Below are 26,616 nucleotides of genomic sequence, written 5' to 3'. Positions count from 1 at the left end.
TAAATTTCTTTTCTAAAATTTCTAAATTTTCACTTCATTATTTTGGACTTAAGACCTTTTACATTCACAAACGGCATTATTTCAAAGTACTGAAAAACCATAAATGGAGCACTTTAAGTTAAAAAATCTTGTAATCTGGCGAGAACACAATGTCAAGCATTACTCGAGAATCAAGGCTGAATGAAAGAGTGTGCATTTGTATGTATATAGTAAATGTGTCAAGGACTACAGCCACAGGATCCGGGAGGGGAGGTGTCCAAGCACAGCTGCTGGTGTGTGTTGTGGGCAAGTCTATTTTAAAGGCATGTGAGAGAAATAGATACCCTGCTTTCACAAACTGGGCCAGTGTGTCCATCGTATTCAATCTTCAGCAACCCCCACAGGAGCGTCCAGCAATCTGATATCCCACATCATCTTTTTCAATGTCCGCTTTTCAACTATTCGCTTTATTTTCCACAATGAAGTCTGAAGTTTGTGAAGCTGGTTTTGGAGTTCAGTGCTGATAATAATCGCCCTGTTCTATTAAAAAGAAAAGTCATGCACTGAACGCCATGGTATAATCACATGCGCTCTTACAGTTATCCCTTGGCATTGTTTGCAACCCCTTGAGCATTTGAGAGGGGAGCAAAGGGGACCAATCGTTGGAAAGAAGATTCAAATTAAATCTATCATAATGGATTAAGTTCCTTGCATCCTCAATGTCAAGAACCACATCTGAAACGTAATCCTCATATTGCATAGTTCCTCAAAGTTCATTCATTCATTTTTCTTTGGCTTGGTCTCATATTTATCAGGGGTCGCCACAGCGAGGTGAACCGGCAACTATTCCAGCATATATTTTACGCAGCGGATGCCGTTCAATCCACAACCCGTAGGAAACACCCATACGCTCTCACATTCACACACACACGCACTCATACACTACGGCCAATTTAGTTAATCCGATTCACCTATAGCGCATGTCTTTGGACTGTGGGGGAAACCAGAGCACCCAGAGGAAACCCATGCCAACATGGGGAGAACATGCAAACTCCACACAGAAATGCCAACTGGCCCAGCGGGGACTCGAACCAGTGACCTTCTTGCTGTGAGGCGACAATGCTAGCCACTTAGCCACCGTGCTGCCCATTCCTCAAAGTTTCAGATGTTAATTTCCTTTCAAAAGTGTGTTATAATGCTCCCCGAGAGAATTAAATGACGAGATGTGGAAACTGAATTAATATTTAATGTTTACTGGATGTTTTCTGGATTTAAATGCCTTTTAGTGTGTTTAACTGACTGGATATTATTAATACTGTTTACCCAGGTTGCAAAAAGTGTGTCTATTCGCCTACACGGTGAACTTGAAGCTGTTCAAAAGAAAAATTCACGGTTGGAGTGGGAAAATGAGGAACTGCGTGAGAGGCTTCAGGATCTAGAGGTGGCGAAGCAGGTTCTGCAGGCTGAGATGGACAAATCACAGGTGAAATGACCACACAAGACATTTGTCATACATGTAGAGTATGTAAATAGTTATTGAAAACAAATGAAGAGAGCAGTTAAAAATCGATTTTTTTATTGATGCATTAAAAAAGCCATGATTTCAGACATGTTTATATTGAATTTTGAAAAAACATAAAACCTGTGTTTTAACTCCAAAATAATAAAAAAATTAATGTTTGGTAGAATAATCTGGATCTTCAGCAGTGGTGGAAAGAGTACTGAAAAATCATACTCAAGTAAAAGTGTACTTGCCTAAGAATGTAGTGCAAGTAGAGAAAAAGTATCTGTTTTAAATATTACTCAAAGTATGAATAAAAAGCAGGCACACAACGTCTTAAGACATTAACATAGTTTTGATTTAGGTTGTGATGTCTCGTGACTAAAATTCAATGTCTAGCCAGCGTCTAAGGCCAGCCTTATTTTGATGTCCGCTAATGACATTAATTGACGTTGATATTTGGTTGATTTTAGGTTGTGTTAGAAAGTAACCAAAATCCAACGTCGAGTCAACATCTTAAACCAACACCATATTGATGTCAAGTACTGACATTTATTAATTTGGTATGGCAACCAAAATCCAATGTCTGATAGACGTCATAGTGGTTATGTCCACACAACGTTAAGCTGTGTAACTTCTTCATTAGACATTGGGATGTAGGGGTTGGACATTGATGTCAGCCTGATGCTGAGTGCTGATGTCAACCCGATTTTCATTTCCCAACAAAATGTAACATCCCCACTACATTGGGTACAATGTCAATCTGACTTCCTGTCCATGCTGGGTGTTTCAGGCCATTTCAGTCATTATACTGTAAACATTCGTCATCTTCTCATCAGTGACATGCATCTAAACATTCTCTTGGTAAATGCATGTAAAGATTTTGAACATCTTCTTGGACACTTTTATTGCTTCCGAACAGTTTGCTGCAATTATAAATCGTCCATGTCTTGAGGTAGTTCACTATGATGTGATTTTTACCTTCTGTGTGTGATTTGATTGGACAGGAATCGCAGGTCTGATTTTTCTAATCCCCATAGACAAGAAAAAATAAAGTAGTGACTGCAGGTTGAAGGAAAGTATTGGAGTAAAAGTACAGAGACTGCACTAAAAATATACTCAAGGAAAAGTAAAAGTATACATTTTTAAAATGCCTTAGTAAATTACAATTTCTGAGAAAAAATATTTAATTACAGCAGTTTAAAAAACATTTGTTATTCTGACCAATTGTTGTCATTTTTTTATTATCAGACCTTTACAGAATAAAACAAATATTAATATCTCTCTCGATGCAATACATTCCAGCAACATTTGCCAGTGCACAAGAAATTCTTTTCTTTCTTTTCTTCTTTTTCTTTTTTTCTATTTCTTTTTTCTTGTATTTCTTTTTTCTTGTATTTCTTTTTTCTTTTTCTTTTTTCTTCCATTTCTTTTTTCTTATTTTTTTTATCTGTCTTTTTATTTTCTGTCTTTTTTTGTCTTTTTTTCTTTTCTTTTTCGCCTTTTTTCGTCTTTTTTATTTTCGTCTTTTTTTTCGTCTTTTTTTTCTTTTAGTTTTTCATCTTCTGTTTCTTTTTCCTATACTTCTGCACTATAAAATATCTGTGAATTTGCAGTTTTCTGTTATTTGTGATTTTTTTTTTTTTTTTTTTTTCTTTTAGACTTATGCTTGGATTTTTCCTTTTATATTATTTATATATAAAAAAATTTCCTATACATTATATTATGTCAAACTTTTAAATAAAAGTAACTTTGTTGAGCTGTAGTGTTGAATTTTCACCATCAAAAGTCAACAGAGCAAAGATCAAGGTCTCATAATGCAATTCACAACCAATATTTTTACAATGTGTTGCTCTGCTCAAAATTTGCGTAGAAATTGATGCATAGAAAACGTTTGTAACTTTTTTGTAAATTTTGTAAATGTCTTCTCTTCTGAGCATTCGATCAATTTAGAGCACCCTTACTTTAAAATCTTTAAATGGTGTACTCTGAACAATACTTGGTTGCGTAACCCAAATTTGGATTTAAGGACAAAACTAACTCTTGTTGAATCAAATAATATTTTTAATCCAATTTGTCCATATTTTATCTAAATTTGTCTTGAAAAGAAGCAGCATTTTGCAGAGTGTAGATTTGTATGTTATTATGTACTTTACAGCAATGCTTGTTTATTGCCAAGACTCCTTCATTTCCTGATGCTGTTAGGATTAGAGTCTGACCTTTAGCCCAACCGAATGCAATGGGCGTAACCGACAGCTGACTAGTAGGGTTGGGCATAGAATGATCTAAGGGTCTGAATTCAAACCACAGCTGTCTTTCTCACTTGTGGATGTGGTGAGGGGGGGGGGAGAGAGAGAGAGAGAGAACGAAAGAGAAAAAAAAAACAGACCAACTGAAAGACAAGGTTAAGGAGAGTGAGAAAAGAACCACTTATAACTATATCTCAAGGGGAGATCCTTGTCCAACAGGCATCATATGCTTAAGTGCTGGTCTTATGATGTGCAATTATAACATAAATGCTAAAAATAATAGGAGGAATGTGTGCACTTTCACTTTCTTGTACTAATATAAAACAAAGATTTCATATTTGGAGACTGACAACAATTTACCAGCATAATGCAAAGAAAATTAATTTGTGGTCACACTTTAGGTTAAGGTAAAATTCTCACTATTAATAAACCATTAACTACTGTATGACTTTTACTGTTTGCCTTTAAATTTCGAATTTGCTGCTAATCAATAGCTATTAAGGTAGATATGTTTAGGTATTTGGTGAGATAAGGTATGTACAGTGCATCCGGAAAGTATTCACAGCACTTCACTTTTTCCTCTTTTTTTTTATGCCACAGCCTTATTCCAAAATGGATTAAATTAATTTATTTCATCAAAATTCTACACACAATAAAAATTTATTTCACAAATTTATTGCAAATTTATTTTAAAAAACCTGAAAATCACATGTACATAAGCATTCAGAGCCTTTGTCGTGAAGCTCTAAATTGAGCTCAGGTACATTCTGTTTCCACTGATCATTCTTGAGATGTTTCAGCAGCTTAATTGGAGTCCACCTGTGGTAAATTCAGTTGATTGGACATGACTTGAAAGGGCATACACCTGTCTATAAAAGGTCTCTGGGTTGACAGAGCATGTCAAAGCACAAACTAAGCATGAAGACAAAGGAATTGTCTGTGGACCTCCAAGACAGGAATTTCATGAGGCACAAGGATGGGGAAGGTTACAGAAAAATTTCTGCTGCTCTAAAAATTCCAATGAGCACAGTTGCCTCCATTATCCGTAAGTGGAAGATGTTTGGAACCACCAGGACTCTTCCTTGAGCTGGTTGGCCATCTAAGCTGAATGATCGGGGGAGAAGGGCCTTAGTCAGGGAGGTGATCAATAACCCGATGGTCACTCTTTCTAAGCTTCAGCGTTCTTCTGTGGAGAGACGAGAACCTTAGAGAAGGACAATCATCTATGCAGCCACCAATCCATTAATCAGGCCTGTATGGTAGAATGGCTAGACGGAAGCCACTCTGCGACTGGAATTTGCCAAAAGGACTCTCAGACCATAAAAAAACTAATTCTCTGGTCTGATGAGACTAAACTTGAACTCTTTGGAGTGAATGCCAGGTGTTACGTTTGGAGAAAACCAGGCACCGCATCATCACCTGGCTAATACCATCCATACAGTGAAGCATGGTGGTGGCAGCATCATGCTGTGAGGATATTTTTCGGCAGCAGGAACTGGAAGACTAGTCATGGTAGATGGAAATATTAATGAATCAATGTACAGAGACATCCTGAATGAAAACCTGCTTCAGACTGCTCTTGACCTCAGACTGGGGCGATGGTTCATCTTCCAGCAGGACAATGACCCAAAGTACATTGCCAAAATATCAATGGAGTGGCTTCACAACAACTCGGTGAATGTCCTTGAGTGGCCCAGCCAGAGTCCAGATCTAAATCCTATTGAACATCTCTGGAGAGATCTGAAAATGGCTGTACATCGTCGCTTCCCATCCAACCTGATAGAGCTTAAGAGGTACTGCAAAGAGGAATGGGCAAAAAATTCCAAAGACAGGTGTGCCAAGCTTGTGGCGTCATATTCAAAACGACTTGAGGCTGTAATTGCTGCCAAAGGTGTATTGAGCAAAGGCTGTGAATACTTATGTACATGTTATTTTTCAGTTTTTTTATTTTTAATAAATTTGCAACACATTGTCATTATGGGGTATTGTGTGTAGAATTTTTAGGAAATAAATGAATTTATTCCATTTTGGAATAAGGCTGTAACATAAATAAATGTGGAATATAAGTGAAGCGCTATGAATACTTTCCGGATGCACTGTATAAAATATCATAGAATATGTGCTTTTATACTGTGAGTACTAATAAACCGCTAATATCTTTATAATAGGCATGCTAATAAGTTAGCAGCGACAGTTGGTCCCTACTGAAGTGTTACTGAATTCACAACTGAGGCCTCCAAATTTCACTCTTGTGCCAATATTCCCCAATAAATACATCTTTACCAAAAAATTGGCAATGAAGACCTGTAGGTCTTTAATATCGGCACGCATTTGGTTTAATCCAGGATTCAGTGCTTAGAAGTGGATCGCAGAAGCTCAGCTCAGACAGCTGCTGGCCATTCCTGATCCTCAGCAGATTATCAAGGCCTCGTGTGTGAGCCCAACACTACCTGAAACATGATGAGCTACAAATCAATCCTTTTTATTAGAGTCAAAAATCTCTTGCAGTCTTTAACCACAAGATAAACTGCTGATTTACAATCTCAAAAGCTACAAGCCGTAGATTTAACAGCAAGGCATTTAACAGTAATCATTTATGTTCATTCACTCTTGGTTTGGATGGAACGAGTGTGGTTATTTTTAACATTTTAAAGACAATATGGAGTCTGCATACTCCTCCCCTGCGCTTTGTACTTTTAAGGGTTCGACAAAGCAGCAGGCTGAAAGACTGACTGTAGCCAGCATTCTTGAAATATCTCGAGCTGTGTGGATGTTTGGTGTAGTAGTTGCCATCACGAACACATGAACATGATTGAATGTGTTTATTGGGTGCATACTTGCCCTAGTCACTGATTTCATTTGGGTACTGGAATGCATTGGACAGTGGTATGATGGAAAATAACATCTATGCTGAGCATATCTCTAATGAACACTCATGCCCTTAGGAGGAAATCAGCTTATTATGCATAGGTTGTCCATAAATTGTCTCATATGCCATATACATAAGCTTTTGAAATGTATTTAGACTTATGTATTTGGTGCGTTCACAGAATTCTCTGAAGAGAAGAAGTTTGAGATCAACATCCAGCAAGAGTGAAAAGAAGCTCTCTCCACAGGTGAGGAAATCTCATTAGTGTTAATGACTGATTTGTGAAGGTTTAGTACTGATTTGGTGTTGGTTTTGCTGTAGAAACAACAATCAAGCACATCGATTTCAACATTACAAATGTACACATTATTGTATGTGGTATAGATGCATATGTATATGGTACTGTACATACAGTACGCTACACATGGTGCACAGTATTTGCAACGGGCAAAATAAGTTTTGAACATGTCATGTTTTTTCCTTGGAATAATATTTCTAAAGGAGCTGTTGACATGGAATTGAACCAGATTTTGGTAAAACCCAAACCATACAAACATAAAAACAAAACAAAAACAAAAAAATTAGATATGTGTAATAACAGTGGAGGCCTTTTTTTGATGACAGCAGCTTAAAGACGCATCTCATATAGAGAATAAAGTCACATGCATTGCTCATGTGTGAGTTTCTCACAGACTTCAACGGAGTGTAAAAATCTTGATGGTTCTGTGAGTCTTGTCTATCAAATCTGATCTTTATTTTGTTTTTTCTATTGCAATCAAGTCAGGTGATTGGCTGGGCCATTCTACAGGTTGATTTTCTTTCTCTGAAAGCATTTGAGAGTGCATCGTTGTCTTGCTGAAATGTTTTTCATCATCCTGGTAATGTAGATGTTGGACTGAAGCAGCTAGTATTAATTTACAATGAGGAAGGGCAGAGGGTTGCTGAATAACTACTGAGAGATTTCAGCTGCTGCCTGGGTTTTCACTGCCTTTCTACCCCTCTCCTTCATGTGTTCAATACTTTTTTCCTGCGTCATTTCATTTTATTAAGCATAGCTTAATTTGTAAACTAATTAGTTTTGTTTTCTTTGCATATTTGGATTTCTTTGTTTGTTGCCAACATCCGGGGAAAATTTCAAGTCAACGACACCTTTAGAAATATGTTTTCTGAGAAAAATGGTGACGTGTTCAATACTTATTTTCGCCGCTGTATCTGTGTATAAACTTGTGTAATAAACTTGCCTTGCCTAAAACTTGCCTTGCCTATATATATATATATATATATATATATATATATATATATATATATATAGGCAAGGCAAGTTTTAGGCAAGGCAAGTTTATTTATATAGCACATTTCATACACAGTGGCAATTCAAAGTGCTTTACATAAACAGGAATAAAAGAAACAAGAATAAGAGAAATTAAAAACAAATAATAAAAATGGTAAAAAAAAAAAAAAAAAGCATAAACAGATGCATAAACAGATATGTTTTCAGTCTTGATTTGAATGTGCCTAATGTTGGAGCACATCTGATCATTTCTGGAAGCTGATTCCAGCAGTGAGGGGCGTAGTAGCTGAAAGCCGATTCACCCTGCTTTGACTGAACTCTTGGAATTTTTAGTTTATATGATTCTAAAGATCTGAGTGATCTGTTAGGTTTGTATTCAGTGAGCATATCTGTAATGTATTGAGGTCCTAGGCCATTTATTGATTTATAGACCAGTAATAATACTTTAAAATCTTTTCTGAATGTAACTGGGAGCCACTGTAAAGACCTGAGGACAGACGTGATGTGCTCTGATTTCCTGGTTCTGGTCAGAATTCTGGCCGCAGCGTTCTGGATGAGCTGCAACTGTCTGACTGTCTTTTTGGGAAGGCCAGTGAGGAGGCCGTTACAGTAATCCACCTTGCTGCTGATAAAAGCATGAACAAGTTTCTCTAAGTCATCACTGGAAACAAAGCATCTAATTCTTGCAATGTTTTTGAGATGATAGTATGCTGATTTACTAACTGCTTAGACATGACTATTGAATCTGACTCCAGAGTCACACCAAGATTCTTGACCTTATTTTTTGTTGTTTGACCCTTAGAGCCAAGGTACGCATTCACCTTGAGAACCTCATCTCTGTTCCCATCACTTCAGTTTTCTCTTTGTTTAACTGAAGAAAGTTTTGGCACATACAATTGTTAATTTCATCAATGCATTGGCAGAGGCTGTCAATGGGGCTGTAGTCGTTAGGCAGTAAGGCTTGGTAGATCTGAGTGTCATCAGCATTGCTGTGGTAGGAGATTCGTTTTTTTCTCATTATTTGGCTCAGAGGGAGCATATATATATATATATATATAAATATAAATAAATTTATAATCATTTTAATATGAAGAATTACAGTAAGTATGACTACAAAAATATATATGAATGTTTGAAAATCATTGTAAGGTCATGATAACGATCCACAGTAGTGACCCTTATTTAATTGGAAGCAATTCTATATCCTTGGGATTTTCTTCTACTTCCTGTTTTGCTTGTCCTGCACTTCCACCACGTACAGTGTCCTTAATCCCTTTAAATTTCCTGGCTGTTAACCCTGATTGTATGCTTGCCAGTTGAAGGTTCATGAGGCACAACTCTGAGCTATTTTGGTGCAGTGGTTGATTTAATGCATTAATTACATCCTCCCTTAATGCCCCTTTATCAACTCAGGACACACTGTATGTGCACATAAAGGTCTCTTAGAGATGTATTATTTATTTCGCTTGATTTTTGCATTGGACTAAAATGAAGATGTTTTGAGGATTAGGAAATTTCAGCAGAGAGCTAATAATTTACACTGTGCATGGCCTAATCTATTGATTGAATTAACCAAAGCATTTCACATATTATCAAATTAAAAGAGGAACACTTTAACCTGGACGGGATGACGTGGACAAGGCACTACATCACTTGTAGGGTCAGTAATACTTTGTTTTGATGGTCCATTTGAGTAGTAGTAGACTGTCTACTTAATATCTGTTGATACTGCTCCTTCATCAGACGGTTAACTGACTATAAGAAACTTTGCAAATACATGTTAACTTACGTTAACCCCAACCCTAACTCCAATCTAACAGTCTACTTATAATCTAATGAGAATTAGTTGGCATGTAGATGCAATGGAACGTAATTCAACAAATGGACCATCAAAATAAAGTGTGACCATAGGGTGTAGTAGTTTGAGAATGCAGTAGTCAACATCTGAAGTGGTTATTTTTCGATTATGTTTAGGACAACTCTGATGAAAAGTTTTGATCCACTAGAAATGTTGACTACTAAGTTTAAGTTGTTCAGGAAATTTTATTTTGATCTGACGCTGAGAAATGTCCCAAAGCAACAGGAAAGAAAACCGTAATCCTAATTAGACTTAAATTTTACAATTACCTTTAATTTCACAATTAAAATTCAAACAGTAATTTTGCATCTCCAGTTCAAATTCACAAACTGAACTGACAAGAGACAGAAGGGGTTGTTTATCGCGGATTAAAGTGTAGAGGGGGGGTTGTTTGCACGGGCCCTTAATCATGTTTCTGGGGGCCCCCTAAATGTATGGGCCCTTAGAATCATCCTAACTCCACACCCCCCCCCCCCCCTCCCCCAGCGGCGCCCCTGGCTCAAAACATGCACTTGTGTTTTAGTAAAAGTCTTGGTTTTAAGCTAAACACACCTGTGTCCTCCGCAGGATGACAGTGCTGATTTAAAATGCCAGCTCCACTTTGCCAAAGAAGAGTCTGCGTTGATGTGCAAGAAGCTAACCAAGATGGCGCTGGAGAGCGAGACGATGCGGGAGCAGCTGGCCAAATACCGTCTGCTTTACGGTGAAGTGGATGAAAACCAGGCCGCAGCAGGCGCCACTAACTCCACCCACACTCGAGAAGCAGAGGTCAAAGTTCACTTGCGACTGGTGGAAGAGGAAGCCACGCTGCTAAGTCGTCGAATTGTGGAGCTGGAGGTGGAGAACCGTGGGTTGCGGGCAGAGATGAGTGAATTACGTGAACGAGGAGCAAGTTTGGAAGAAGATGAAGTGATGAAGGGTGCAGGTGAAGGGTTAGCATTGCCTCTCCAAAATGGAGAGCAAGAGGAGATGTCTAGAGGTCTGGATGGTAAAGAGAAAGCAGATGCAGTGAGTAATCACAATAATACACAGGAGAACCAGACGCATGAGCATGTGGAGACCTCCTCTATCAGCCAGATGCTCAGAGAAGGGCCGATCGGTGGGGAACAGGAGCTTTCAATGGAGATTAAAGAAGAAGATGGAGAAAGTCAATGTAAGTCAGAATTCACGTTTGGTGTGAAGGATCTAGAAGGTCTTCTTGCCATCCATGACCAGGCGTTGCTTGTTAGATCAACTATTCAGTTCCTAATGGCACCAGCAAAAAATGGCATGTCTCCAACATGTACCCATAAGACAGCTCCTGGTGCTCCATATCTAAGCAAAATATCAGAGGATCCTCAGTGCAAGACACATCAATGGATTTTAGATCCCATGTTCAGTCCCTTGACCAATGGACTAGAGGTGTTACGAGCTCAGTTGTGTGCTCTTATTGAAAAGTTAGAGGTGCTGTTGAACTCCGCTTCAGAAAACTCTGAGCCTGTTACAGATAAGAATGTATTCAATGTTGGTGAAGATTTAAAGGCAGTGAAAGAGGATGCAAAGAATCAAGTGAGACAAGAATGTCATGGTGAAGGAAATGGGGTACATGGGTGCAGCGAGGACAGCTTGATACTGCTCACCCTGCAGCTCAGGTGGTTCATCCAGCAGTGGCAGCAAGGAGAGAGATCTATTGGAGATGGGAAGAAGCTGTTTGAGGTAAACTTAACTACAGCGTTTCCGTTGCTGTTATGTGTCTTTATTCATGTTTGCAATTGAAACAACAGTTGTAAAACAGACTTTTACTCATTTACTTTGTTAGTGGGCAATGTTCAATAGATACAGTGCTCAGCATATAGAAGAACACCCCTCACAAATCTATCTTTTAAATTAATATTTTAAATAGGAAGCTATACAATATTATATTTGTGCACATACATTAGATTAGTCAGTACTGAAGCCAAATCTGGAGCTTATCTAACAAAATAACGTACGATAACGGTCCAAAAACTAGTGTACACTCAAATTTGTTACAGAAAAATATTAAATACAAAATAAAAAAGAGGAAAAATCAAGATGAATAAGAGGATAAATCAAATTAGTTGAATTTTTGTAGGTTGTAATTTTTTTTTTTTTTGCAATATTTGGCTTGAATTTAATTGTATTATCTTTCAATTTCTAAATATTTTTGGTGACTAAATATTATTTTAATAAATATATCTGTTTAATACATTTAATTAATAAATTAATTAATAAATTAATACAAAATAAATTTAAAAGTTTTGTTTAAATGCATCATATTGCCTGTATTCACTCCGAGATGGATAAAAATATTCATTATCCATCAAAATGGGGTGTACTCAATTACACTGAGCACTGTATGTACACATGTTCCCATTACGTGTTCACTGTCTCATTATACTGTATCATATCAGTGGTAGAAATGACATTTTTGCCATTTAATGCAAAATTACAGTGCTTATTTTAGAGATTTGAGCTAATATTATACAGAGATAATCTGTGCCTAATTCTAGCCTTATTTTAATGTTCTCAATTATTTCACACACGTTATTTTTACTAACAAACTAAATCTATAATAATTTTCTATGCATCATTTGAGCCAGTACACAGTGTGTACATTCATTTTGTGGATAATTTTCAGTTTCCTTGAATATTCCATGAAATATTCAATATTTTTATTATTCTATAATTTTGTTTTCCCACACATTGCATATGCAGTTAGTATGGTAAACCAATAAGGAAAACATATTTTGTTACTTTAAATTTGACTCATTTTTCACTAAAAAGAACTAATACATAACAAAAACAAAATGAACTGAAATTATGCACTGAAATTACCTACAAAAGAAACAAAAACATGAAAATAATTCAAACTATTTAATAAAAACTTTAACAGTTATACAGGAATCCAACAATATCACACTGCATGTGCAATTATTGACTCTTTTTAACTTGATTAGTGGAAATATAGTTTGTTGTGTTTTTTAATACAATAATTATTAAGATTGTGTTAATTTCACTCATAAACACCCAGTTATATAATATATCTTTTCATTTTAGGTGTATTGTCAGAATGATCTTCACCTCTTAAAGGACAAAGAGTGCAAGTACAACCTGCAAGAGAAGTGCAACGGTCAGGTATGGAAAAGGAGGATGTTTTGATACTAACAGTTATTGTCAGGATGCGAATTACAGGGGGGTTTGGGGTGGATTGACCATTCACCAGTACACATTCACCAGTATTGACCACCCACCCAATTAACGTTTGATTTCCCCCTGAAGGACATCAAGATGTATGGGTGGGGGGTGTTAAATATTAATAATTAAAAATGTATAATATAAATATACCCCCCCCCCCCCCCATAACGGTTTATATCATTGTGAATGCATATTGCGCCAATCAGTGCTAGGAAAAATATCATTCAACAGTCGGAAACTAGAGCACCGATAGACATGTAGTATTCTAGTCAGACATCTATTTTACAAGAAACGTGTTTTGTGAATACTGGTGTTTATATCTGCATGTAGCCTTGAAAAAGAAAAATTAGACGCATCATTTGTATAGTTTGACCTACAGTAACCTCTAAAATAGTCACGAAATATCCCTCAAAACACTGAAAACGTATACATTTTATTAATAAATAAGATGCAATTTAAATACATTCATAAATTTGATTCACTGACGCATGTATTACCAAATTACTACCACCATCCCCCAACCCCCCGCCCGCTCCGATCATCAGTGTGTAATTCTCACACTGGTTATTGTGCTTGCATGACTTATTGTACTATAGCATTACTGAAAATGGGTAGCACTGGAAAATAATATTGCTCATTTCCAGTTTGTCTGGTTCCTATTTCCCAGTATAGATACAATCCTGTGTATTTTTCTCTCTCAGATGAACAGTGTCCTGCTCTCAGACTTGAGGACGGCACTGCAGGATCTGTTCTCTGAACTTTGGGAGGAGCACAGAGCCTCCCAATGTGTCGTCCATCAATTTGCAAAAGCGAAAGCATCCTGGGCTGTGGAGTGTGCAGAGCAGAAAAGCCTCATAAACAGGGTGAGATCCAGAAGATCTGTTTAAAGTTCCCTTTGGAGAGCATCATTAAATCCGCTGCCTGATTGTCATGTCATCAGCTCTTCATTTTTTTTTTTTTTTACCTGTGGGAGCTTACAGACGAAATGAAAAATCAGAAAATTCATTAATTTGTTTATGTTTGGCTCTAGCTGGAGGGTCCATCTGTGAACGCAGGAGTTAAGTGTCCATCAGACCTGAACACAGCTTTGCAGAAGGACCATGTTGAGAAGCTCCAGCAGCTGTTAGCGGAGTCCTACACTGCAGTGATAGACCTGACCAGACAGCTGAAGGTCCGAGAGAGCAGATGGAGCTCTGAGCGGCAGGAGCTGCTGGAGCACCTCAACCACAGGAGACTGGAGCTGGACGTCTCAAAGACAGCTCAGCACAATGGAGAAGTGCAGGTCAGAGCACAAATGCGTGTAATATAGTCAGAAATTACACATGCAAATAAGGCACATGCTGTAGGTAACACTTTACAGTAAGGTTGGATTAGTTCATATTAGTTAGTGCATTTACTAATGTGAACAAACAACGAACAATACATTTAATGCCGTATTTGTTCATGTTTGTTAATGGTAATACAGTTGTTTGTTAGTTCATGTTAACTCACAGTGCATTAACTAACTAAACAGCAATGTTAACAAGCATGAACTTTGATGTTAGTAATGCATTAGTCAATGTTTAACTATGATTAATAAATGCTGTACACTTATTGTTCATAATTAGTTCATGTAAGTAAATACATTAACTAATGAAACCTTATTGTAAAGTGTGTTTATAATGCATGTACAGTAACATGTTATAACATGGTTTGTACAAAGGTCAAAACGTTTTGGTGTGTTTTGGTTACTGTGGTTGGATCTTATTGAAACTATTTACAATATTTTTACTATTTTACTATTTTTTTAGTTTACGATAAATATAAACTTCAGATTGTTGACATTAGTTAACGTTAAACAGGATAATTCACTAAAAAAGAGATAAATTATTCACCATTTATTCTTCTTTATATGATTAATTAGGTGCTAATATTATTAAATGACTTTAAATTAAATGTACAGTACAATGTTTATTTTGTTAGCGCACAGTGTTAGTCTTAAGGTATGGATACCCGGAAGGGACGTGATGGGGAAAAAAAATTTGTGAAAGAAAAAAAATGGATGGGAGAAAAAAAAAGTAATAGGAAAATATATTTTTAAGTTTTTGCTTTCCCTCGCAAAGATGTTTTGCATTGCAAAACTGTTGTTCCACAAACACTTCCTGTTCACTTCATGCATGTCAACCCTCCTGTTTTTGCCGAGATTCTCCCGTATTTTACTATTTTATCTCGCCATCAACCAATCATTAAGTATTTTCTCATATTTCTCCCATATTTTTTGTTCACATGTTGCACATTTGGAAGCACGTTGAAATTAATATAAAAATGTTTGCATTCACTTTCCATTAAACCTGTGCAGCGATCATTGCCCTTCATCTGCAACCTCTGAATCACACGCTCCATATGATAAACTGATCCCAGATCAGCTTCTGTTCATGCCATTTAAAGTGATATCTCTGCGTGATAACAAGTGAATAGCTGCAAATGAATCTCTTGTTTTGTTTGATAACAGAAGTGTCACTGTAAGAATGCACATATCCATAATGAAAGCATAAGTAGCCTAACTGTTTAAGCTCATTTTATAAGAATATTAATTGTTTTTAAAATAAAACACACAGGACAGACATGTTTACATGTTATTAAGTGTATTTGTCTGTTTAAACACACACCCGAATTCCAAAGCTCCTTAGCTCAAAAGCACTTTAGCTCCTCTTTAAATGGCGTATACAGAAGCTGGTCTGGGATCAGTTTATCTTACGGAATTCATCGTGCTTTAAAAATATTAAGATTAAAAATACATGAGAAATATGGGAAAATACTTAATGATATGATGATAGCTGAATAGAATGGTAAAATACGGAAAATCCCAGCAAAAATGGGAGAGTTGTCATGTATGAAGTGAACAGGAAGTGTTTGTGGAACAACATTTTGCAGCAACATTGCATTCCCTCACAAAACATCTTTGCGAGAACGCAAAACATCTTTGCGAGGGAACGCAAAAACTTTCAAAAATATATTTTCCTATCACTCAGTTTTTTTTCTCTCCCATCCATTTTTTTCTCCCACCCATTTTATTTCCCACCTTTTTTTCCCCCACCATCACGTCTCTTCTGGGTCTGTGTATTAAGGTGACCAAGAATCCACAAAACAAAATTACTTTGTTCATATATTTGATCAAAATCTGACCATTTGCATTCCACAGCAGAAATTCCACAAATTTCAGTTTCCCTAGACTTTAACTTGGTGTAATCATTGTCATTTTTCTACTTTCTTCCACCATTGGCAGCCAATAGAGCACTTTGTTGTGAAATTTGGCTCACAGGTAGAGGACAGACATTAAACATTTCTGTTTTTAGAAACCAAATCACTTTCCGACTATGCCAACAATGATTTATTCATGGTCGAGATTTTCTTTATGGTGCTATTACTTGCAGATGAAGCAGACTTTTATTCATTTACTTTGATTAGTCAAATCAGGTGATCTGCATGCTTTTGGTACAGCAGCACCTAGTGGTGAGGATATATGTTAAAATCTGACCACTTTTAAATGATTTGGCAAAAATATACATTGGTCTATTTAGAGTTAGGAGCAGCATACTGAGTTGATGATTTCCAGATTAAAAAAATTATGTAAAATTATTGTTCATTATTAATTCATGATATCTATGCCTTAATAAACCTTACAAAATAATACCGTAATGCTAATCCTATTAATATTAATATTTACTGTTATCCAGTTGTAGTTCTTTCATGGCATTCGTGACCTAAACTAATAAATAAATCTAAAAAAAGTGAAAGAAATTCAACCTTTTACATCAATGAATATGCATTCAACTGTTAAGTGGCAGAATAATTTTTTTTTTCTATTCTTCCAAGATAGAAGAAGATAATGCTCAAAAGTTACAAAGAAATTATTAATATTATTTGTTGCTGCTTGAGATATATATATCTCAAGCAGCAACAAATAATAATAATAATTTCTTTGTAACTTTTGAGCATTATATGCTCTTTGCTACCCGAGGTCTGAACTATCAGTATGAAAATATTTGATAACTGCTAATAAAACCCTAATTCTCCTATTTATGGATCTAATTCCACTTAAACATATGCATTATAATACATAACACTCTCCAAGGTTAGAGATTTGGGACCGTCCCGTGAGTGAGTTTGTGTGAACGGCCCACATGGCAACAGAATTTAGGCTAATCCCCTTTTGGGACTGTAGGACAGCAGGCGGAGTGCAGACATCAGCTTCAATCACAACTTCTGACTCTGAAAAGGGCTTAGCCAAACCACAGTGACCACAGAGAGACTTATCAGGGCTCAGCTGAAGTTCAAATAAGGAGTTTACTTTCCTTTACAGTAAATGGGGGAGTGAGAGAACTGAGGAAGCAGTATTCAGAAGAACAAATGAATTATTTTAGATATTATGTCCTATATTTAGATGATATGATTTTATATTGTTTTACTTCTCCCTGTGAGCAGTTTTTGTTCTTCCGTTTGATCACAATATATCCTGTTCATTATCATAGAGGCTAAGAATAAAAGTGCAATGCAGACAGTGACAATTCTTTGCCGGGGTTAAGTAAAGCCTGGATTGGAGTGCTGAGGAATGTTTTCAATATGTTTTTCTTGATCCAAGGGTTTTCTTGCTGTTTTTTTTTCCCTGTAATCCCTAACTGTCTCTCTGACACACTTTCTCTACATAAGACGGTGATTACTGTCTATATTAAAAAGCTTAGCTCCTAGTAATAAAAGAAGAATTTCCCATGTCTAAATTATACTGTAGCGCTTAGCTATTTTGCTGCTGAAGGCCTTTATTGATTGCTTATGAAAAAATTCTGTTTATAAATTTGAATTTGTGTATATATCAGGGTTCATTTAGAATCGGAATTTAGTCATTTATCATCATTTAGTAATAGTTGTACACCTTTTATTTTAAATATATATATATATATATATATATATATATATATATATATATATATATATATATATATATATATATATATATATATATATATATATATATATATATATATATTTATTTATTTATTTATTTATTTTTTTTTTTTTTAAGAAACTAAATTGAAAAATGTAACAACGAATGTCCTGCTTCATTTTTTTTTCTGACTAATGCGATCTCTTTTTTGTTTAGAGTTCTTTGATTAATAGAATGTAAAGAAATGCTAATTTAAATTAATTTACATTTAGTTACCTTATCAATATGATTTACACCCTCTGAAATAGATATTAAGCTGAAGCAATGGAAAATTAATTTGATTTACAATTTCAACAATTAGGCGACGTGGTGGCGCAGTGGATATCGCTGTCGCCTCACAGCAAGAAGGTCGCTGGTTCGAGCCTCTGCTGGGTCAGTTGGCATTTCTGTGTGGAGTTTGCATGTTCTCCCCGTGTTCGCGTGGGTTTCCTCCGGGTGCTCCGGTTTTCCCCACAAGTCCAAAGACATGCAGTATAGGTGAATTGAATTAGCTAAATTGTCCGGTGTGTGTGGATGTTTCCCAGTGTTGGGTTGTGGTTGGAAGGGCATCCGCTGTGTAAAACATATGCTGGATAAGTTAGCAGTTCATTCTGCTGTGGCGACCCCAGATTAATAAAAGAACTAAGCCGAAAAGAAAATGAATGGATGAATTTCAACAAATAAAAATCTTTTATTTTCACTTTAACAAATTTATTACCTTCCAGCAAATAAAACTATCATAATTGTACTGTAAATTATTAATAAATGTATTTTGTCATCAGTCATTTATTTGTCATTTACTCATTTCCAATTAAGGGAAAGAATCTGAAGATACCATATATGATAAATGTGTTAAGTTATTTGATTGCATATTATGTTGTGTACAAAATGTTTATTCTGCTAGCTCAGAAAATTATTCTTAATAATTATTCAGTGATTCATTAATTTTCCATCCGCTCAGTCTCTATTTCAGTGGTTGCCATAGCGGAATGATCTTCCTGGATTCTGGACTATTCTAGAATATGTTTTACACAGCAGATGCCCTTACAGCTGCAACCCAGTACTGGGAAACACCCAGACACACACATTCACACACACTCGTACACTAAGTCCAATTTAGTTAATCCAATTCACCTATAGAGCATGTCTTTGGGTTACGTCTGGGTGCTCCAGTTTTCCCCAGTCCAATCAAACATGAGGTGAACACACAAACTCCACACAGAAACACCTTCTGGCCCAGCCGTGACTTGAACCAGTGATCTTCTTGCTGTGAAGTGACAGTGCTAACCACTGAACCACCGTGTCGCCCCTTAATAATTATTAATCTTGATAAATAATAAAAAATATTCTTAATCTGTGCAAAACAAAGATTTTTATTCAAAGTCTAACGATTTGCTTCCATGTCTCAACTGGTGGGCCTTTTCTGTTGATGTCTATTTGAGGGCTTCCACAGCAACTGTATATCAATATCCTAAACCACACCCCTTTTTTTACTATTAGTTTATTTACTATTATTTACTATTAGTTTGCAATGAGAGAACTCAATATTCCATTTCAGTTCGAAGTACATCGAAGTGCCAAGTACAGTGTGAAGTTCATCAATATACTGAAAAAACTATTAACAGCTTCCGACTCACTCTGACTTTAATGTAAAATTACACTGACTAGCATCATGGTGGCTCAGTGGTTAGCACTGTCACCTCACAGCAAGAAGGTCACTGGTCCCAGCTGGGTCATTTCTGCCTGGTATTTCTGTGTGGAGTTTGTATGTTCTCTCCGTGTTCATGTGAGTCTCCTCTGGGTGCTACTGTTTCCCCCACAGTCCAAAGACATAATGAATTGGATGAACTAAATTGGCCATAGTGTGTGTATGTGTGCGTGTGTGAATATGAGAGCGTATGGGTATTGCCCAGTACTGAGTTGCGGCTGGAAGTGCATTCGCTGCCTAAAGCATATGAGGGAATAGTTGGTGGTTCATTCCGCTGTGGCAACCCCTGATAAATAAGGGACTAAGCTAAAGGAAAATGAATGAATGAAAGATTACACTAATTAATTCATCATGAATACACAAATAATACTGTTTCTTCCCACTTTCAGCCCACTAGACACAAGATGATGCAAAAAGATGGAAATATGCAGAGGTAAGCCTGCATTTGCCATACATTCCATTCTCAGTTTTCTTGATGCTAATTACTCAAGAGTTTGCTTTCCCACCAGGATGGTTCTCAAAACTACCATGACAAAACCCAACAAGAACTGGAAGTACCTCAGTCATGAAGCTGCCCTTCTGGACCGAGAGGATGCCTGCAAGACTTGGGATTGTCCTATCATGCCTCCCAGTTTCCCAGGACTGAACCTAAACCACGAGCTGACTCCAAGAAGCCACACAGCTCCAGAGAGAACCAGCATCCGTATCTATTACAGCCCACCATCGGCAAAGAGAATCCAAATGAGCTCTCTGATACCGAGAGAAGAGGAAGAGCACGACGAGAGCCAGCAACCACATTTCACTGCCGCTCCCTCTGGCCTTGAAAAACAAGATTGGGTATCTGCGTATGAAAGCTGGCTGCGTAGCCTGTCGTTTGACTGCCAAAGTTTGATGGAGAGAGATTCTGAGTCCTCTTCTGGTCTGCGGACCTCCAGTATTGGGTCTCCATCGCGGTTAGCCTTCAATAGCATGGACGTCTCGGCCAACCTGAGTGATGACATGAAGGAAATTACTGCCAGCGTCCTCCAACCCAGCTCTCTGGAGAGGAAAAGAGCCAAGGATTTTGGGAGCAAAGTGGTGAGTGTTGTGAGTACAGGAACTCAAACTCAATCCCGACCGCAGGTGACCACAATCGGGCTACAGACCGACGGACCTCGAAATCTTTACGCCGCAAAGCACTGGTCACCCCGTGTCACTTCGTTTGTTTCCGCAAGAACCCAGCAAACGTCAGCACCATTGGAAAGAGTTTCAGAACGGTTTCAACCTCATAACACCTCGCCGAAAATACAACGCAGACACTCTGCTTCATCTCTGAAGTCTTCCTCGTCTACTTTGGTCTCGTCGTCTTCCTCTTTCACCACATCATCTTTATCCTCCTCATCTCTAAGTTCTTCTTCCAGGACGGATTATGGAGCGAAGGAGCGTGGATTGTGGGCTTCACCATCCAGCAGGCCCAACTCCGTGTCAATGCAGACCAGCGATAAACCTGGGGGCCGAAAAAATGTTGGAGTGCACAAGTACGGCCTGGTTCACGAGTTCCTGCGCAATGTATGCGGTCGAGGAGAGAAGACCAACCCGGAGATGGAGAAAGCGCCAGTGGCTCGAAGGGATCATATTAGTCTGGCGGCGGGTTCAAAGAAATCTGAACACCCACCGTCTCGAATACCATCAGTGACGGTGGTCCGAAATGACAGCATCACCAAAATCGTGAACCGCAGGTTTATGAAGCAAAACCAAAAAGAAGACACTGTATGTCAGAGCCAGACCCAAACTCAACGGCAAACTGACAAGGGTTCAATCAGCAGGAACAAGGGCTTGGAGGTTAGTAAAGATCAGCGCATTTAAACACATGATGATAGGTTTGATGCTGTGGGAATGATATATCTTGGGTCCATTCTTCGTACCTCGCTTAAATGATCTAAGATGATTTGGCAGATCCTGGATCTTTTAATCTTGATAACTGATCTCTGGCTAATTTGGTTCTTCAAACAAGTTCGCGAATCAGATTAAAATGTCTGGATGAACTGATCTGAGATCGCGGCATGTGTTGTAAAGGACTGATCTATCGATCCTCGAAATCATGATCAGCAATGCAACGATTGGCTGACGGCACAGCAGCATAATAAAATCATCTGATTAATATTCAATTATCCATGTAAGCAAAATTACATAAAGTTAGCAGTAAACGGTTTGTTAAATATGGTACGCAATAACTTTACACCTTTGTTGTGAGCTGCAGGCTTTACACTTTCATGTGTCAGGAGTATTCATCATGTATTTCAATGTATATCAATGTATTTAGTTCTACATTTAGAGAAGATTTTCTTTATTATAGTAGCCTAGGCCTACTCAAGTTTTTTTTTAATCGGCATAAGTAATAACATTATAAATTAATTTTGCATCAAAAAAGCATTTTGATATCAGTAAAGGTGTCAATCACCGGCATATTGGTGGTCAAAACACGTGCATGACTACATAAATTATTAGGCCTATCCTTTTTTCAAAAAAAGTCGAATATTTTGCATGTACGCGTTTGTATCTCGAAAGTTCATATCAATAAATTTTCTCTTTAAACCACCAGGTGGCAGTCTTTGTACTTTTATTTTGGAGTGCAGATTGCATAAGTTTTATTAAAATATTTATTTTTTAACTATATATTTCAAACTAGCAGGTTTGAGCTACCAGAACTGTTGCTATGACAACAACTCTCGGATCAGTTTTGAAGAACGAAACGGTCCTGGATCGTGTCAAATCGTCAACATCCAAATCTATCTAATTGAGTAATCCACATACAAAGAACGGACCCCAGGGCTCCATACTGAGAAAGCATAAATTGAAATGTGCAACTATCATGTTCTGAAAACAAATACACAGTTTTTCATTGTTCCTGTGTGATTATGGATAGAAATATCCACCTATAGGCATGTTCACACTGCAGGAGTTCTAGTTCTAGGAAGGTTTTTGAGGGAAGTAAGTTTTTGAGTACTCAAAAATAGGGTCTAACCCAACACAATATGAACAGTAGTGAATGTACAGAAAGCTAATGTTTGCACCATTCACTTGCCATTTTTGCCTTCGGCAACCTCAAGGTTTTCAGTGCTCAAGTGAGTGACCCCAATTTTAAAATGCCTATATAGTTGTTTAAAAAGACCCCGTTTCTACTGTGAAAAATATAATTAATCAATACACTAGCAATGTGTGAATATTGATTTAAATACATAAATATTAGGTCTACAACCAGACAAAAACAAACACACAAAGTAGCCAAAGCAATAAAGAAATTACAGTAATACTAAAAATCTATATTATAAAATATATAAAACACTACACTATAAAACCCAACAGTCAACTTTATTAAATGAAATGAGTGTAGTTAACTCAAAATTGACTGAAAGTTAATTCTACTCATTTGAAAAGAGTTTTGAACTCAGATAATAAGTTAATTAAATACCTCATTACTTCAACTTACTGTAAATGAAGTAAGTTCACAGTACATGTACAAGTTCTCATGTAGATTAGTTTTTTTTTTTTAACTCAAACTGTTTCCTACAAACCATTTGAGTTGCCTTAATTTATTGGGTTTTACAGTACTCCGTTGGTTTGAGTTCTCCTCATTTATTGAGTTTACTGTGCTCAAATTGATTAAGTCCACAGTACTCATTAGGATTAGTTTTTGAAGTTAAATCGTTTGTTGCTATCGATTTCCCCAAACGGTTTGAGTTACCTTAACTTTTTGGGTTTTACAGTGTAGAGATAAATGATTATTTTGTTTCCTTTTAACCTTGTTTATATTTAGCAATTTCGTTTTGATTTGAATATTTAAATGTTTTGGGATATTTAAATGAATATTAAGAAATATTCATTTTAAACAGAATAACAATGAGTTGCACCACGATGCTCATACTAATTGCATTTGTGCCATTTGCTGTAATTGTCACTGCATAAAATTAGATTGAATTGACTCTTGATCAGTACTTGTTAAGATGAAACTACGATGGAGGCATTTTTCAGAGACCGTAGCCCATTTCACAGAGTAATACTAGTAAATATCTGTAAAATTGCTAAATTTAATTTACCCGTATTTTTATTTTCAATCTTTTTACTGGTCTTTTGGATGACAATACAAATTAAATATTGAGAGGTGAACAGTAATGTATTGTCCATTGTTTATTCCATCCCCTAACCTCCCATTCATTAACTCCGTTAATAAAACAATAAATAAATACATACATAAATACCAAATTAGGTACATTAAATACATTAGAGCATGACATCAGAATAGCTGGATACAGATGGGAAAAATTATAATTAAAATAATAATGAATTTATTTACCCATATTTTTTAAAATAGCATGTTCAAACATGATCTCTTTATGGAAAATAACCGGTAATTTTTCCAGAAAAAAAGTCAGTTTGTGTGAATGAGGCTTTTGTCTGAATGTGATTTTATTTGTCATAAATCTGAGCTGAGCGCATAACCTCATTCTTCTGTCTTTGTCAGGAAGGAGCCTGTGATTGCAGCTCACGCTCTCTGACATCCTGCTTTGCTCGACCCTCACAAAAAAATGCTCGATTCAGTCAAAACAAGTCCCGTCCACACGAACACCCCCAATCCCGAGGTAAAAGTGATCCACTTGTCTAATAGGATGGGAGTCATCAGGAAGCTTCAGCGATCAGCAGGCCTGGATGGATCATTCACATATTTCTAAATATCACCTGCCCCTTTTGATACACTGATATATATTGGCTTACTTCATTCATTCATTTTCTTTTCGGCTTAGTCCCTTTATTAATCAGGGGTCGCCACAGCAGAATGAACCACCAACTTATCCAGCATATGTTTTATGCAGCGGATGCCCTTCCAGCCTCAACCCAACACCGGGAAACACCCATACACCCTCACACTCACACAAATACACTACGGCCAATTTAGCTTATTCAATTCACCTATAGCGCAAGTCTTTGAACTGTGGGGGAAACCGGAGCACCCGAAGGAAACCCACTTGAACATGGGGAGAACATGCAAACTACACACAGAAATGTCAACTGACCCTGCCGGGGCTCTAACCATCAACCTGCTTGCTGTGAGGCGATTGTGCTACCCACTTTTTCATCATGCTGCCCCGCTTACTTGATTACTCATTTATATTTGATTTTCCATGTTAAAATCCATTCCACATAATTTCCCTCTAAATCAGCAATTAGAAAATCTGCCTCCTCGGACTGGGGTTACACAAACTTTTTTGTAAATAGACTCATTTTACAACTCTTCTAGAATTGGACATTTGAGCTTTAACATTTTTTTAGACCAATCAGCCGATCTCCTGGTCAGGCGGGGACACTTTTAGCTTAGCTTAGCATACATCATTGAATCGGATTAGACCATTAGCATCTTGCTCAAAAACAAAACGAGAGTTTTGATCATTTTCCTATTTAAAGCTTGACTTTTCTGTAGTAACATCTTCTAAGATAGACAAAAAAATTTTTTGCTATTTTCTAGGAAGACATGGCTAGGAACTATACACCCATTTTGGTGTAATAATCAAGGAACTTTGCTGCCATACCATGGAGATCTGCTAAATTAATTGAGAAATGGTAAAACTCAACTGTTTAACACTAGGGGAGTTGTAAAATGAGAGAATTTCCAAAAAAAGTGGATAGTTCCTTTAAGGAATGTGTCAAGCATTAGTTATTATTAGCATTATTGTTGTTTAAAAGTGATAACAGAGCTAATACAGAATGAATAATGTTGGTATTATGCAAGGATTTCCAGTTGCAGATGTTTTCACAACACATTTTACGCAAGTTTTTACTTTTAAGACCCTTGATGACCTTGACTTTGTTCAATGATCTGATTTTATTCATTGTTTTATAATATGTTATGCATTATAGAATGCGTGTAGGAAATTAATTTGTTGTTAGATGCCTTATAAATGTGAACAGTTTCTCATGGTCTGTGTTTAAGAGCGGCGGCTGGCCAATAATTGTGGGGTCCAAGCTAATTTTTTTTCTCAGTTGTAACTATGAAATGTAAAACTTTTTTTATCACGTTAATAAATACCGATTTATGTGATTATGTTATAGTTTTATTGATTTGATTTGAAGACATATCTAATAACAATGTTTCTGGCTTTGGATTTTAATTTGTAGTCCCAAAAAGCCCCCAAAACAATCTTGGAAATCTAGCCATCTATCTATGGAAAATGCTGTTTTGAATATGGTGATTTTGATTACTTTTTAGTCCATGCAACAAAACAGAGAAACTTTCAGAAAACTGAAATTCACAACACTCCTCCACATGAAGTACACACAGCACAGGAACATTTCAAAGATGAACGATGAGAGTTTTACTTGGTAAGTTTGATAAGTTGATACATTTTATTAAATATGGGATATATACCGGAATGTCTTATGAGAATTCCACCTAAGCTATGGTAGGCTACGTTATTATGAGCATGTCAGATGTAACCTTTCTATCAAGTTAATAGGCAATTAATTTTTTGATTCTTTTATATTTAGTGACCCCTAGTGGTTAGATAGTGTGGTGCAGGAAGTTTCAATCTTTCAGATGTCATTGACCTCCAAATTCCAAGTCGTTGTCGTTCAAAGGGAAATCTAGTTAATAGTATGAAGACCCTGTGTTTATACTGTGTAAAATATTATAAAGAGTGCGTGTTTTATAAGAGCTATTTTTCTTAATCCCACAAATTCATATAAATACAGTGTATTTATTTATCTAATAAAAATGTAGGCTATTAAAAATATTTAATGTAAACTACATAGCTGTACATAAAATACCTTCCAACAGTCAGCCTACCCAAGAATCATAACTTTGGCAATAATACATGTACAGTGCAATATTTGCAGTTGTTTCAGTTTGGTGTGCTAGAAGTCAGTGGAAAGAAAAAAATTACAGGAAACAATATGTTTTTAAAAATCTAAATTTAAAAATACATTTTGAATTTTTAAATACCAAAATTAATAATAATCGTAAATAATATATAAA

General features: G+C 36.6%; 1 protein-coding gene across 1 annotated transcript in view; it reads left to right on the top strand.

Annotated features, from left to right (window-relative positions):
• si:ch211-197l9.2 (protein SOGA1) overlaps window positions 1–25,686 on the top strand; it is a 32,260-nt gene extending 6,574 nt beyond the window's left edge. The window contains exons 3-11 of the mRNA XM_056449789.1: window positions 1,307–1,462; window positions 6,780–6,845; window positions 10,315–11,442; window positions 12,805–12,882; window positions 13,644–13,805; window positions 13,973–14,224; window positions 20,000–20,043; window positions 20,120–21,431; window positions 24,112–25,686. Of these exons, the coding sequence (XP_056305764.1) occupies window positions 1,307–1,462; window positions 6,780–6,845; window positions 10,315–11,442; window positions 12,805–12,882; window positions 13,644–13,805; window positions 13,973–14,224; window positions 20,000–20,043; window positions 20,120–21,431; window positions 24,112–24,252 (3,339 nt within the window). The 3' untranslated portion in view covers window positions 24,253–25,686. The remainder of the gene's footprint in view (window positions 1–1,306; window positions 1,463–6,779; window positions 6,846–10,314; window positions 11,443–12,804; window positions 12,883–13,643; window positions 13,806–13,972; window positions 14,225–19,999; window positions 20,044–20,119; window positions 21,432–24,111) is intronic.
• Window positions 25,687–26,616: the final 930 nt, after the last annotated feature.

This window comes from Danio aesculapii, chromosome 23 (assembly GCF_903798145.1).
Source record: "Danio aesculapii chromosome 23, fDanAes4.1, whole genome shotgun sequence".
Taxonomy (NCBI): Eukaryota; Metazoa; Chordata; class Actinopteri; order Cypriniformes; family Danionidae; genus Danio; species Danio aesculapii.
The sequence above is the reverse complement of the archived record's forward strand: the minus strand, read 5'-3'. Positions and strand labels throughout refer to the sequence as shown.